This window comes from Scyliorhinus torazame, chromosome 10 (genome assembly GCF_047496885.1).
Source record: "Scyliorhinus torazame isolate Kashiwa2021f chromosome 10, sScyTor2.1, whole genome shotgun sequence".
Taxonomy (NCBI): Eukaryota; Metazoa; Chordata; class Chondrichthyes; order Carcharhiniformes; family Scyliorhinidae; genus Scyliorhinus; species Scyliorhinus torazame.
In genome coordinates this window covers 42,434,974-42,449,395 of record NC_092716.1, presented here as the reverse complement: position 1 = coordinate 42,449,395, position 14,422 = coordinate 42,434,974, and the positions used below count along the sequence as shown (strand labels likewise).

General features: G+C 39.1%; 2 protein-coding genes across 13 annotated transcripts in view; one reads left to right on the top strand and one right to left on the bottom strand.

The window, feature by feature from the left end:
- The window catches only part of ctu2 (cytosolic thiouridylase subunit 2 homolog (S. pombe)), a 47,619-nt gene extending 41,806 nt beyond the window's left edge, over positions 1 to 5,813 (top strand). For all 9 annotated transcript variants that reach the window (XM_072518011.1, XM_072518013.1, XM_072518007.1 and 6 more), the window contains one exon: positions 2,905 to 5,813. In XM_072518011.1, coding sequence (XP_072374112.1) covers positions 2,905 to 2,977 — 73 coding nt within the window. In that variant the 3' untranslated portion in view covers positions 2,978 to 5,813. The remainder of the gene's footprint in view (positions 1 to 2,904) is intronic.
- Positions 5,814 to 6,612: 799 nt separating this feature from the next.
- Positions 6,613 to 14,422, bottom strand: part of piezo1 (piezo type mechanosensitive ion channel component 1 (Er blood group)) — a 423,492-nt gene continuing 415,682 nt past the window's right edge. For all 4 annotated transcript variants that reach the window (XM_072518003.1, XM_072518005.1, XM_072518006.1 and 1 more), the window contains one exon: positions 6,613 to 9,139. In XM_072518003.1, coding sequence (XP_072374104.1) covers positions 8,890 to 9,139 — 250 coding nt within the window. In that variant the 3' untranslated portion in view covers positions 6,613 to 8,889. The remainder of the gene's footprint in view (positions 9,140 to 14,422) is intronic.

The window sequence follows — 14,422 nt, the reverse complement described above, 5'->3', positions numbered from 1 at the left end:
GTCCCGGGGATTTATCTACCTTGATGCGCTTTAAGACTTCCAGCACCATCTCCTCTGTAATATGTACACTCATCAAGACATCATTATTTATTTCCCCAAGTTCCTTAACATCATGCCTTTCTCAACCGTAAATACCGATGAGAAAAATTAATTTAGGATCTCACTCACCTCTTTTGGATCTGCATAGATGACTTTGTCGATCCTTAAGAGGCCCTACTCTCTCCTAGTTACTCTTTTGCCCTTGTATTTGTAGATGCTCTTTGGATTCTCCGTTGCCTTGTCTGTCAAAGCAATCTCATGTCCCCTTTTTGCCCTCCTTATTTCCCTCTTAACTCTACTCTGACAACCTCGATACTGCTCAAGGGATCCACTTGATCCCAGCTGCCAATGCATTTCATATGCCTTCTTTTTGACCAGGGCCTCAATATCCCGAGTCATCCAGGGTTCCCTACTTCTACCAGACTTGCCCTTCGCTCGAAAAGGAATGTTCTTACTCTGAACCCTGGTTAACACATTTTTGAAAGTCTCCCACTTACCTGCCCCCTTTGCCTGCCCCCAATCAACTTTTGAAAGTTCCTGTCTAATACCATCAAAATTGGCCATGCCCCAATTTCGAATTTTAACTTTTGGGCCAGACCCATCATTCTCCATCGTTATGTTTAAAACTAATGGTCACTGACCTCCCTTATTTCCCAAGAGGAGGTCAAGTTTTGCTCCCTCTCTAGTCAGGCCATCCACATACTGAATGAGAAATTCCTCCTGAATGCACTCAACAAATTTCTCTTCATCTAACCCCTAATGCAATGGCTGTCCCAGTCAGTGTTGGGATGATTAAAGTCCCCAACTATTACCACCCTATTTTTCTTGCAGCTATCTGTAATCTTATATATTCGCTCCTCAATTTCCCACTGATTATTTCGGGGCTTGCAGTACAATCCTATCAAAGTGATCTCTCCCTTTTTATTTTTCAGTTCTACCCATTTAGACACAGTGGGCGAACCCTCGGGATATACCCCCTCTCAGTACTGCCGTGATATTGTCCCTAATCAAAAACGCAACTCCTCCTCCTCTCTTGCCTCCTATTCTATCTTTCCTATAGCATCTGTACCCAATCCTGTCCCTCAGTTAGTCATGTTTCAGTTATATAATATACCAGTCCCATGTACCCATTCATGCCCCGCGTTCATCTGCCTTGCCCATCAGGCCTCTTGCATTGAAATAAATGCAGTTTAATCTAGACTTTCCTTGTTCTCTGCCCTACTTTCTCAGACCATCTCCAGTCATGTTTTGCACTCTCCCTGTGTTTTATTTCACTGAGTTCTCCACAGTCTCTGTACTGTGGCCCTTTTTGATTTTTGACTTTGGTTTCTCTGCCTTTCACTGTTCCCCTGTCTTTTATTTCTGTCCCTACTTTACTTCCCTCCGACTTCCTGCATTGGTTCCCACCCCCTGCCACATTAGTTTAAACCCTCCCCACTACTCAGCACAACATGAGGGGAGGACTGAGCTATGGAACCTGAATCTCGGTTAGGTTTGTCAGGAGGAGAGAAAAAGGGCTGCTGAATGAGTGGAAGGGGAGGGAAGAGGTGCTGAGTGAATGGTGGAAGGAGTTTTGGTAAGAGGGGTGTGCAGTTGGAAAGGGATCGATTACAATGTGTGTGAGGTTGGGGGGCTTTGGTGATTTTTATGCAAATGTATTGATCCATCGTGTTGACAGTAATAGAAGGTAGACGTCTACCCATTTGAAGTAGCCTAGAAGCTATAATTATACAATTCCATGTCAAATAAAAATTCAGACCATTTTATCTTTGACCTCTCATGGAACAACCAGGATAGGGTCTTACAAAGGCCAATGCTGAAAGATATGAGCTTGCCCCTGTTACATAACTTCAATGATATTGAAACTTCTCAATAACATTGAATTTGTACCTCTTGAAGCTGAAAATCCTCTGCCCCGGCACAGCTACATCTTTGAAAGGAAAAGAGCTTTTTCCCACAAGAAGTGCAGCCTCCGAGTTAGGTCAACTCTTCATAAATATGATGTGGAGATGCCAGCGTTGGACTGGAGTGAGCAGAGTAAAAAGTCTTACAACACCAGATTAAAGTCCAACAGGTTTGTTTCGAATCACTAGCTTTCGGAGCACTGCTCCTTCCTTAGGTGACAGTCATAAGTATGCCATTGCTTATAATGTAGCACTGCCCAGGGGGAGACGGGGAAAACCATGTTACTTGAAATTGGTCACTGTAAAAGAGACCAACCCTCTCATGATTCCAGTTCTTCAGATAACTTAAGAATATCACTTTCGGATAATGACTAGCAATAATCTATAAATCAGATTTATTAAAAGTATAAATAAAAAAGGATAATCTGAGAAGGTTTCACTTGGTAACTCAAAATAATATGAGCCAACTAATAATAATTTAATATTATTATTATCTCAAAATAATATGAGCCAACTCCCAATGAGACGAAAAGCAGATTAGGAGCAATGATAATAGAATTTCAACCAGAGGTGTTGACCACCATGGATAGTGTACTTGTTCATTCCAGTGGAAGAAGATACAAAAAAAAGCTGCTGCATATATTTCTCTGCCTCGACATAAAGTAGTAAATCATGCCATATCTGTGGAGATTCCTTGCTGTGAGATTGCATCACTTTAGTTTATGCCGCGTATTTAAAATGGCAATCAAGATTGTTACAACAGGGATGAATTTCTGTGGTCAATTCAACATCTTTACTCATGGAGATTTGGAGGTTGTAACCTGCCTGCCTTCATGAATGAGAAATACTAAATCTAGAATTTAATCTAACAAATTATATAATTAAATTTGGAGTTCTCATCTCTCATATTGTGCATAAGATTATGTCAATTACCGTTTCCATTAAATGTGATTTAATTTAGAGCCCAAGTGAGGGAACAGATCCAGGAGTTCCTGTTGGCCCCTGAGGAAGAAACAAATACTACTAGCTCCTGACCAGTCTGCCTGAAATTAACAACAAAGATCAAGAAGACAGCTTGCAGTCTTTCCAATTATATACACCGTGATGCATTAGCGTGGAAATGAATGAGCTATGAAATTGTCACAAATTGTAACACCTAGTTGTCATTCTGGTACAAGGTGAAATTTTGATAATCATAAACCTATGGCTTCCTTGTTCAATTGCTCATGGTAGCAATTCCCAGCAGCCACTTCAATGCAGATTTACCTGTTTATTATAATTTGTTATGGTGACGGTTTAGGCCAATTTATAATGTTGCTTTGTGTTATTTACTTGGTGCTGCTCTTAAAAGTTGGACTTAACTTTAAATGTAATGTCTGTAAATATCAGTTTGTTGAAATATTGAATTCAAAATTGTTCAGAAATTTGTTTCGACATTAGGCTTTCTAGTGCATTTCTGAGGAAGGAATGCATGGAGGCATCCTAGATGAGATAAGTGAGGCAGATCGAGAGAACAGATCTTTTCACTTTACCTTGCAGTGTGCTTTAATTATAATCTCAGAAGAACAATCCTTTTATTCTCCCCGTGTCTGCTTGGATCTCACCCCCACAACCCAAAAAGATGTGCAGTGTAGGTGAATTGGCCAGGCTAAATTGCCCGTTAATTGGATTTTTAAAAATTGGATACTCTAAATTTAGAAAAAGAACAATCCTTTATCAGTGTGTTCCATATTTTGCCGAACTAAATTCTCACAATTGTCAAAGTTATGATCTTACAAATATTTCTGTTACATGTACTATTCAAAGTGAAGCAAACAGATTCTGACCATTCCAGAAATTGTATTTACAGTACTCCTGTACAATCTAAATTAGCATGTCATTTTTCTTTGTGAAACTTGAATAAACGCAAATCTACGAACGCAATTGATAGTTCCACAACAAAACTACAATTGTAAGTATTTCTATTTGCATAATGGGGGGGTGGGAAGGCTACAATTTGTGCAAGAATATTGAAGACAAGAGCTGAACTTGCAACACCCTTTAAACATCACTGAAAATCTGACCGAGGGGTTAGATTTTCTTAAGGGGGTGTGGGGAAATTGGCTGGAAAGAATGCTTATGGTGCTCTTTTTTTCTCCGGCCAGGAAAGTAGGTGCCGCCCTCTTTCTACTTTCACTTTGGGTGTTCATTAGGCCATTGAAACAACGTTGGAAAAGTTAAAATTGACAAGTAAGTAGGTATCACTGAAAATTACAGTAGACCCCAAAACTGTTTTCAGCATACAGAAATGTAAAACTGCCCCTGAACTTGTAAATAAAATAGGAACGTAATTGAGGCTAGCCTTATTTTTAATATTGTAGTGTCTAGCATAAATTGAAATGAATGTCAGATTGCAAATAACTTCATCAAGAAAAACGTAAACCAACAATCGTGACATTCGTTTGCTAAAATTTACTTTAAGCATTACTCACTGATGATTAGTAATTTGAAAAATGTTAACTTAACATTATGGACATTGAATTAATTACCTTATTAACCTAATTAGGTGTGCAGGAGTCTGATTTTATGAAGGAGGGAAGGGTAAATAAACCCAATGTACAAAACATTTATTCTGTAAAATCTGTTGTGGTTAGTTATATTTTTTTCCTACACTGGCAATATGCCTATAAATTAACTAGATTTTAAAATAGTTGACAGAATACAAATCAAATGATTTAAGTATTGGAGAGATGGGCAATTTTAACTTTTCCAGACAGGTTATGACTTAACACTAGAAAATATATACGGATTGTTTATTGTATCAATTAAGTAAGTAATTTCATAGTTCTAATGTGTGCACAATGAAAACAATCATTTTTTTAAAAAGTCTAGAAATTCAATGTTAAAACTTTTTGTAGGTGGAGTAAATCTAAGTGGGGTCTGTAATAGTTATCGCAAGTATGATAGCCTCATGCTGGAATGTTAGATTGAGATTCAGAATGCAGGTTTGTATCTACAGAAAATTCTTGATGCTATGATTTAGCATCTGCTTCATAGCAAGATACAAGTCATTCAGCTGTTTTTATATTCCAAGTGGCTGGATAAGAGCCATATACCAGCATTAAATAGGTTCCAATATGCACTTCAGCCAACATCTGGATCATTTAAATTGCATGCCTATTTCAATTGACCTATCATAAATATTTTAAAGCGAATGCTTGCAAAAAGCTACTGAGTAGTGTAATTTCTTAAAATTAGTGAAGTTGCTGAAAAATTGAATGTCAATGTTACATTAGTTGTAGCAGCCTCTTGGGGGCAGCATTGAGTTGTGAAACATACCAATTCTGCAATAAAATTTGACCACTAGAAGTAATGCCATTTAACAGGATGTGGATATGTTTATTTTAATCAGTTCATAATATTGGCGTGCATCATTTTCCGTAGAATATCTTATTGTGCCTACTTACATGGTACTGATTTACGATATGCATGTTATTTTTCCACTGGATTGCACAGATTCTAATTAAATTCACCTTGGACAGAAGTGCAAAGTGAGCAATAACCAATTGGCAGCACATTTTACACTGCACCTCATTTTGAGTATAATTAAACAAAATCAGACTGTGAACCCATCTGATGATTCTCCCCCATTTGGTGTTACTGTGCCTGACAAATTTATACCTATTATATCTTGGATGACCGGAGTAACTTCCATGGCATGTGTTCTGGTTTATGGCAAACTCTAAATGCAACCATTATTTTACTGCAAACACCTTTTTCTACAGATCCTCATGTGAATAGTAGCTATTTCTGGTGAATAAATTAAATGTGAAAATATTGGTTATTATATAAATGCTTTTCATATAAATAAATAATGAAATGTTTATATTTGAGTGTTGCCACCTGTTTTTTTTATGCTTAATGCTAAGGGTTGCTTTAAATGCAAGATCTTGCAAAGGAGATATGGGGCACGATTCAGCAGAATTAAAACTAAATCCGCTTTCGGGCGTGTTTGGCCGGGTGATTCTTGACGGCTGCACTATTGAATGGCACTTTGCCGTTTCCTTTTAGCCTCTGGAAGTTTCTCCCCGTTGAGGCTGCACTTAGAGATATGCTCACTGATCGGGGCTCCATATTGATCAGCAGCAACAAAGGGTGTGACCCTCATTTAACTCATTAATGCGCCCACCCCCATGATCCCTCCTCACTAAATATTCATACCTCACTGACATGATATCACAACAGCGAGGCTTACACAGGTTTGGCCAAATGAGATTCAGACAAGAGGATCCCATCGGGAGTGCAGATTTTGCTTTTTGTAGCATTAACCATCGGAAAAGAATAGCCATCAAATCAACATGGCCGGGTGATTATCACTGCAGTTCAGCAGCAATTACTGTTATTTTTACAAAAACTTCTTGATTTGCTCTTTCCCTCCCCTGTTCCATTCTGATTACTTTTCTTTAATCTGGACTTGACAAATTAATGTAGCCTCACTGCCTACTTGCTTATTTTAAAATAGAAGCAACTGCATAAGGACACCATGTTCTAGAAATTAAACTTGCGATCTGGATGTATAACTGGTATTATGGATTGTTGCCTGTTATACAAACCAACCAATTTGGAGAATATCTAAGCAAATCTTTATTAAAAAAATATGAATAGTAATTGGAACATCCAGCATAGCTCATTGCTGAGCAACATTGGTAAACATCTTTATTGGTGTGCTATGATTCAGGTTCTAGACCAGATACAAATTTATTGATTCAGAAAAGAAAGCATTGAATGGATGTTTAAGTGCAGGTCTCAAATTTTCATACGTACATTCTGCCCTTCCATGGGACAGATGTGAAAGTCATATTTACAAAAATATTTGTCACAGCATCTGCAGGACCTGTTTTAACTCCCAGTAATGCATCTGTGTCATGCACTCAGTAATTGACTCACAGATAGTGCAAAACTCTTTTGTGATCTTTATGCAATCATTGTTAAAAGCCTGTACACTAAAATAAGATAATGACTATCACTTTTGGTATAATGGCACATGGTACTGTATGCAGTGGGTACAAAATGGAATCGGATATACCTGACTATATCCAAGCAGCATAGAGGTTTAGAATAGGAGAATATATATATATACACACGTATTAAAATATAATTCTGGGTTTTATTCAGAATCATTACTAACCAGGACCAAAGGGAGCTATAAACAATTAGGCCAAGTATTGTATAAGTAGGGATACATCTTACTACTGCAAACATTGTAGGCAGAACCTACTGCATTTTCAACGTGCTCATATTCCCCTCGACACATTTGGGTTTATAAATTAAGGTCTTGTGTCTTTTCAATTTCAAACCATTTCTTGGAGGCAATGGGGAAGGCCATGCGTAGGAAAGAGTTAAAACTCAGTAATTGGCTTGCAAATTCTACCAACAAAATAATTATGAACAAAAGGTCAAGATTTGACTAAACCCTCCAGAAAGGGTGTATAATTTCTGTTTCCCAATTATTACATTTTTTTTTAAAAACAGAATTTCTGATAATTCTAAGTGCTATTTCAGTTCCATTTCTGTATCAGGGAAATCAATAAGAAATGCAAAACAAATGGGCAGAACTTCTCAGAACAGACTACATGCAACTTTTTGTTTTCCAAGTTGTTACTCCATCCAGTCACAAACAAAATATTTTGCTCTATTGCAGTAAAGTACAAGAAATGTATAACATTTCCTAACAATGTTCAATTCATGTACCAGACTGCTTCTTTGTATATCTTTTCCCAACCCAGGAATCCGATTTTATCACAATGAGGAAAACATTATTGCCATTCAAAGGAAATTCTCAACTTGGTAAAAAAAAACGAGTGTCAATCTTTATGATTCCCATTCACCTTTACCAATATGTTTTTTTACATTAAAACAAAATCAGATTAGTGCACATGGATATTCTATCATTACAATCAACTGCAATGTGATGTTTAGCAGAAAGTAGTTGATTGACCTGTTACACAAAAGCCCCATTGTCAAGTGCAGTGAAAGTTAAGCCATTACAAAATAGTAATTTTCCATTTCTTACAGTCAAATTAATTATTGAAGGACTCAGAGGCACTTAGAAAACGACATTAGGCTGCAAATTCATCAAAGTTCTGAAACTGTAAACTAAACAAAATATAACAAAAGATAGCAATTTGATGTTGCAGTGTCCATATTGCTGTAACATTATTGAATCAATCCAGCTTCCTGCTCTTGATGGGAGGATCTTTCTTCGCCTCAATGCAAAAGGTTTTCATGAGAGTTCCTGCAGGATTCTATACAAGTAGTGTTGCAAACTCTAAACAATGTTTCTGAATAAATGGTCTGGCAAACATTCTTTCCCAAAATAGTTTTAGAATAGTCAACATCTTTTTCAAAAATATAAAAATGTGTTAAGTGTTTTTAGGTCTCAATTTCTTTGTACTTTCCTTGCAAAAACTATGAACAGCTTGGCATTTCATTGAACAGGAAGCAGACGAGTATTGTCAATCTTCCTCGAGTTTCCTCGAGGAAATAGTCTGTACTGTAGCTTCAGTTCCAAACTAAATGACTAGTCAAAATGAGTTTTCAGGGGAAAAAGTAACCTTGTTTTTCTTGCAGATAGTGGAAACAAAAGACGGGCTCCCAGTCAATGCGCAGTCTTCAGCAACCTGGCATTGCCATAAATTCATTTCAGGTTTTGAGTCAAATTCATCAAGTAGTGTTTGTGTTTTTAGACATTAAGACCAATGTAGGTAAGTAGCTCTCACATGAACAAGGGGAGGTAAAGCAGGTAAATAGATTTTTGACAAGTTGAGGTAATTCTTCCATCAATCAGAATGTGCATATTCAACTTGGCTCAGCCAAGTGAGAAACAGTAAGGGAGAGAGAAAGACTACAAAAAAAAACGGGAGGAAAGAAAGAAATAAAGAGCTGGCGCGTATAGAAGAAACAATGATTAGTCTTTTTCCCTAGTCCATTTAATCATCGTTTCAGGTGACCGATATAAGAATATTAGTTTGGCATACAGCTCTTCCTCCACCTCCAATTCTCCATTCTCTCTCACGAGGAAGATATCATGACACAGCTTCAAGATACGGTCCACACAAGGCAGCTCCTCAAACATGATAGAATATGAGATTTCACTGAAAAAGCCTCGCACAAACTTCCCAACAACCAACACAATTGAGACGTAAAGACCCATTATTCTGGAAAAAGAAAAGAAAATTCAGATTAAGACAAGGTCCATTAGTTTGTCAATCCTGCACCATCCAGAGACCGTGCATGTTAATCCTATGATGGACTTTCCTCCATTCACCCTTACCTTAAGTAAAACTGGTTCAATCCCCCAATCTCCCTTGAGAACATCAAAACAACATTGTTATTATTTCTATTCCCCTCAATCCCACTTTAGAACAAGTATCTGCCCAGATCACTTAAATCAGAAGGTTATGGGTTCCAGCCCCACTTCAGAGGTCAGCACAGAGGTGGGGGGGGGGGGGGGGGTAAGTTTTCTTCCTATATTACAGCAATGACTAAGCTTCAAACATATTTAAATAGGCTGTGAAATGTTTTGGGATGTACAGTGATGAAAAGGCTATGGGCTGGATTTAGTGTGGATAAGCAAAGACATTTGCTAGTGACCTTGGTGAAAAGTGCCTACACTCTGCAGCACATGTTTTCACTTTGCCAATGTCAGTTTAATCTGTCACCAAGACCAGAGGAACCCCAGGTATCCAGCAGCAATGTTATCAAGAAAGTTAAGAATTAAAAAAAAAAGATTGGTTGAGAGCACTGGATACAGCAAACGCAGAGGGCCCAGATAATATCCTCACTGACGTGCTGATAACATGCTCTAAAACTACGCCCACTCCTAGTCAAACTGTTACTGTAGAGTATCTACCCAACAAAGTGAAAAATAGTTCACAAAATACAGGCTGAATCCAATCCAGCAATTTATTTTTTATTATTCTTAGATGGGATGTGGGCACTGCTGACAAGGCCAGCATTTGTTGCCCATCCCTAACTGGCCTTGAACTGAATGGTTTTCTGGGCCATTTCGCAGGACATTTCAGAGGGCATTTAAGAGTCAACCACGTTGCTGTGGGTCTGGAGTCACATGTGGACCAGGCCAGGTAAGGACAGCAGATTTCTTCCTTAAAGAACATTAGCAAATCAGATGAGTTTTTACAAAAATTGCTGATAATCTTTATTGTCACAAGTAGGCTTACATTAACACTGCAATGAAGTTACCGTGAAAAGCCCCTAGTCGCCACATTCCGGCACCTGTTCGGTACACAGAGGGAGAATTCAGAATGTCCAAACTACCTAACAGCACGTCTTTCGGGACTTGTGGGAGAAAACTGGAGCACCCAGAGGAAACCCACGCAGACCGTACAGACTCCGCACAGACAGTGACCCAAGTCGGGAATCAAACCTGGGACCCTGGCTCTGTAAAGCCATAGTGATAACCACTATGCTACCGTGCTGATAGTTTCACGGTCACCATTACTGAATTTGAATTCCAGCCTTGCTGGGATTTGAACCCATTTCACTGAAGCATTAATCTTGGTTTCAGGATTAATAGTCCAGTGACATTATCAATGCCCTACCATTTCCCCATTACATTCATGAGTCTACTCCCAATAATCAGCTGCAAGTTATGGAAGATGTCATCAACGATTCTATCAAGCAGCAGTGACTTGCAATAACCTGATCGCCAATGTTTAGTGTGGATTTTGCAGGATCACTCTACTGCAGACCTCATTACAACCATGGTGCAAACGGGGACAAAAGTAATGAATTTCAGAGGTGAGGATGATTGCCTTTTACATTGTTAGGGGAAATGAATAGATTTACTAAAACCTGACAGTAAAATCACATTTCCTAGTCAAATGTACGTCGAGTGAACTTTACAGTTAGAAGTACAGGCATTCAGTCAGGAGGAGATAGCCAAACTCTGGTTGAAGGTTTAATAATAAACCTAATAAGACAAGATTGGAAATAAAGCAATGTTCTGTGTACTGATTCACATTGTATTTGTGACTTGATGCGAGTGCTGTATTAGAGGAAAGTGTTCTTCAGAGATTTCTCTGGGGTGGTGCTCTCCATGCTAGATCATGAATAAATGATTGGAACCATTTCCCAAGTCTACTGTGGTGGTGCATACAAGCCCACCCCAGAAAATCAATGGGAATCAAGGGGGAACTCTGCACTGGCTTGAGCCATACTTAGTACAAAGGAAGTTTGTTGAAGGCGAATAATTTCAGCCCAAGGACATGAATACCTGACACCTGTGCTTATGACAGGTTGTCAGGTAGAAAATACAACTGAGAACCAGGAGGAAGAGAGAAGGTTCAGAGGGGAGATAAAAATGCACATTAAAGAAGCAAGGAGAGATGATGAGGAATCACTGGCAGCCAACATAGAGGGAAATCCCAAAGTCTTCTATAGGCATATAAATAGCAACGGGTGGGTAGAAGGAGGAGTAGGGCCGATTAGGGGCCTAAAAAGGAGTTTACACATGACAGCAGGGGTCTCGGCTGAGGTATTAAATGAATACTTTGCATCCACCTTGACCAAGGAGGTAGATGCTATCCAGATCATGGCGACAGATGAGGAAACTATCAGAAAAGTTCAAAACTGATGAGGTGTTGGATAGGCTGTTGGTACTTAAAGTTTACAAGGCACCGGGACTGCATGAGATGCATCCTAGGATATTGAAGGAAGTGAGAATGGAAATTGCGGGATCACTTGCCATAATCTTTCAGTTCTCTAGGCTCGGGAGGTTCCAGAGGACTGGAGAATTGCAGACATCATCTCCTTGCACAAAATAGGTTATAAGGATAAGCCCGGCCATCACAGACCAATTTAACTTCAGTAGTGGGGTAACCTCTAGAAACAGTTATTCCAGATATAATTAGTAGCCACATGGAAAAATGTTAGTTGATTAAGAAGAGCCAGCATGGATTTCTAAAGGGGAAATAGTGTTCAACTAACTGATAAGGCAGGTAACAGAATGGATTGATGGAGGTAATGCTGTTGATGGGGTATTTGATACAGTGTCACACAACAGATGAGAAAAATTGTAGCCCATGAAATAAATGGGAACTAGCAATGTGGATACAAAATTGGCTGAGTAACAGGAAACAGTAATGGTAAATGGATATTTTTCATATGTTGGAGGAAGATTTGTATTGGAGTTCCCCAGGGGCTGGTATTGGGACCCTTGATTTTCCTGATATATATTAATGATCTATATCCTGGTGTGCAGGGGACAATTTTAAAGTTTGCGGATGACATGAAACTTGGAAGTATTGTAAACTGTGAGGAGGACGGTGTAGAACTTCAAAGGGACATAGACATGTTTGTGGAGTGGGCAGACAGGTGGCAGATGAAGTTCAATGTGGAGAAGTATGAGGTGATGCATTTTGGCAGGAAGAACGTGGACAGTCAATGTAAAGTAAGGGGTAAAATTCTTACGAGGGTGCAGCAGCAGAGGGACCTGGGTGTATATGTGCATAGATCATTGAAGGTGGCAGGACAGGTGGAGAGTGCAGTTAATAAAGCATATAGTATCCTGACTTTATTAAAAGAGGCATAAGAGTACACGTGCAAGGAGGTTATGCTGAATTTATACAATGCAGCAGTTAGATCTCAGCTGGAATATTATGTACAGTTCTGGGCATCACACTATAGGAAGGATGTGAACGCATTGGAGTGAGTGCAGAAGAGGTTTATAAGAATTGTTTTAGCGATGAGAAAATTCAGTTATGAGGATAGATTGGGATTTCTACTTGGAGAGAAGGCGGCTAAGAGGAGATTTACTGGAGATATTCAAAATCAAATCATGAGGGGGGGCTGGACAGAATAAATAGGGAGAAACTTCCCGCTTGTAAAAGGATTGAGAATAAGAGGGTACAGATTTAAAATGATTTGTAACAAACATGTGATATGAGAAAAAAATCTCATTTTCACACAGCAAGTGGTTCAGGTCTGGAATGCACTGCCTGGAAGTGTGGTGGAGGCAGGTACAATCGAGGCATTCAGGACAGCATTAATTGCTTTTTTAAATAGAAACAACGTGCAAGGGTACAGAGAAAGGGCCGGAGAGCCAGTACAGACATAATGGGCTGAATGATCTCTTTTGGCACTGTAACAATTCTGATTAGGGTAGAAATTGGGATGTTTGCTGCTGGCTCCACAGTATTCAGTTCCATTTGTAACTCATTAGAGTCTGAAAGAGTCCATGCCCAAATGCAGGTGGACCAGGCTTGGAATGACAAGTGGCAAGTAACATTCAGAACACATAGAATCTAACCATCTCCCCTAATCTTTAATCAGCTTTACCATCAGGGAATTCCCCCATTGGCAAGAAACTTAATTACATCAGCCATAAAAATATTGTGGCTATAAGAGCAGGTCAGAGGCTGTGTATTCTGTTGATAAGTAACTCACCTCCTGACTCCCCAAAGCCTGTCCACAACCTAAAGGGCACAAGTCAGGCGTGCCCTGGAATCCACTTGCCTGGATGGTGCGCACTGTGGCAACAGTGTGCACCATCAACACGATACACTGCAGCAACTCATCAACGCTCCTGCAACAGCCCCTTCTAAACCCATGACCTCTACAACCTAGAAGAACAAGGACAGCAGGTGGGAACAATCTGCATGTTCCCCTCTAAGTTACACAGTACTCTGACCAAGAACTATTTTATCACGCCTTCATAATTGCTGAATCAAAATCTTCAAACTCCCTATTTAACACTGTGGATGTATTTGCATCACATGGATTGCAGTGGTTCAGGAAGGTGGCTCACCACCACCTTTTCTAGGGCAATTAGGGCTGGGCAATAAATGTTGGTCTTATCACTACTGATGCTCCATGACCAAATAAAAATAAATGTTAAAAAATTAAAACATGGAATTTATTATAATAATAGACATTTGGCATTCACAAATATAATACTGCTTTCTCAGGACCAGTGAGACCTTTTGAATGTATTCAACTTAATATACCATTATTAAGCTGATTTAGCTACCATTATTAGGGGCTGGTTTAGCACACTGGGCTAAATCGCTGGCTTTTAAAGCAGACCAAGCAGGCCAGCAGCACGGTTAAATACCCGTACCAGCCTCCCCGGACAGGCGCCGGAATGTGGCGACTAGGGGGTTTTCACAGTAACTTCATTGAAGCCTACTTGTGACAATAAGCGATTTTCATTTCATTTTAATTTCATTTCATTCATTAAAAATCAAATCACACCTCAATCACATTTTAAACAACCTTGACAAAAACCTTTTTGAATAAGAGTGGAATTAAGTTCTTGTCAGTTCAATGATTTCTAATTAATTACAGTCTGGGAGGACTGTAACAGTGCGCCCAATGGGCAATGTTCCCCTTAAAAGAATTGAGCATGTGGGCGGTTTATTTACGTCCGTGGTCCCTTTAATTATTTTTGTGTGGTGCAGATGAATGGTAATTTAGAGGGG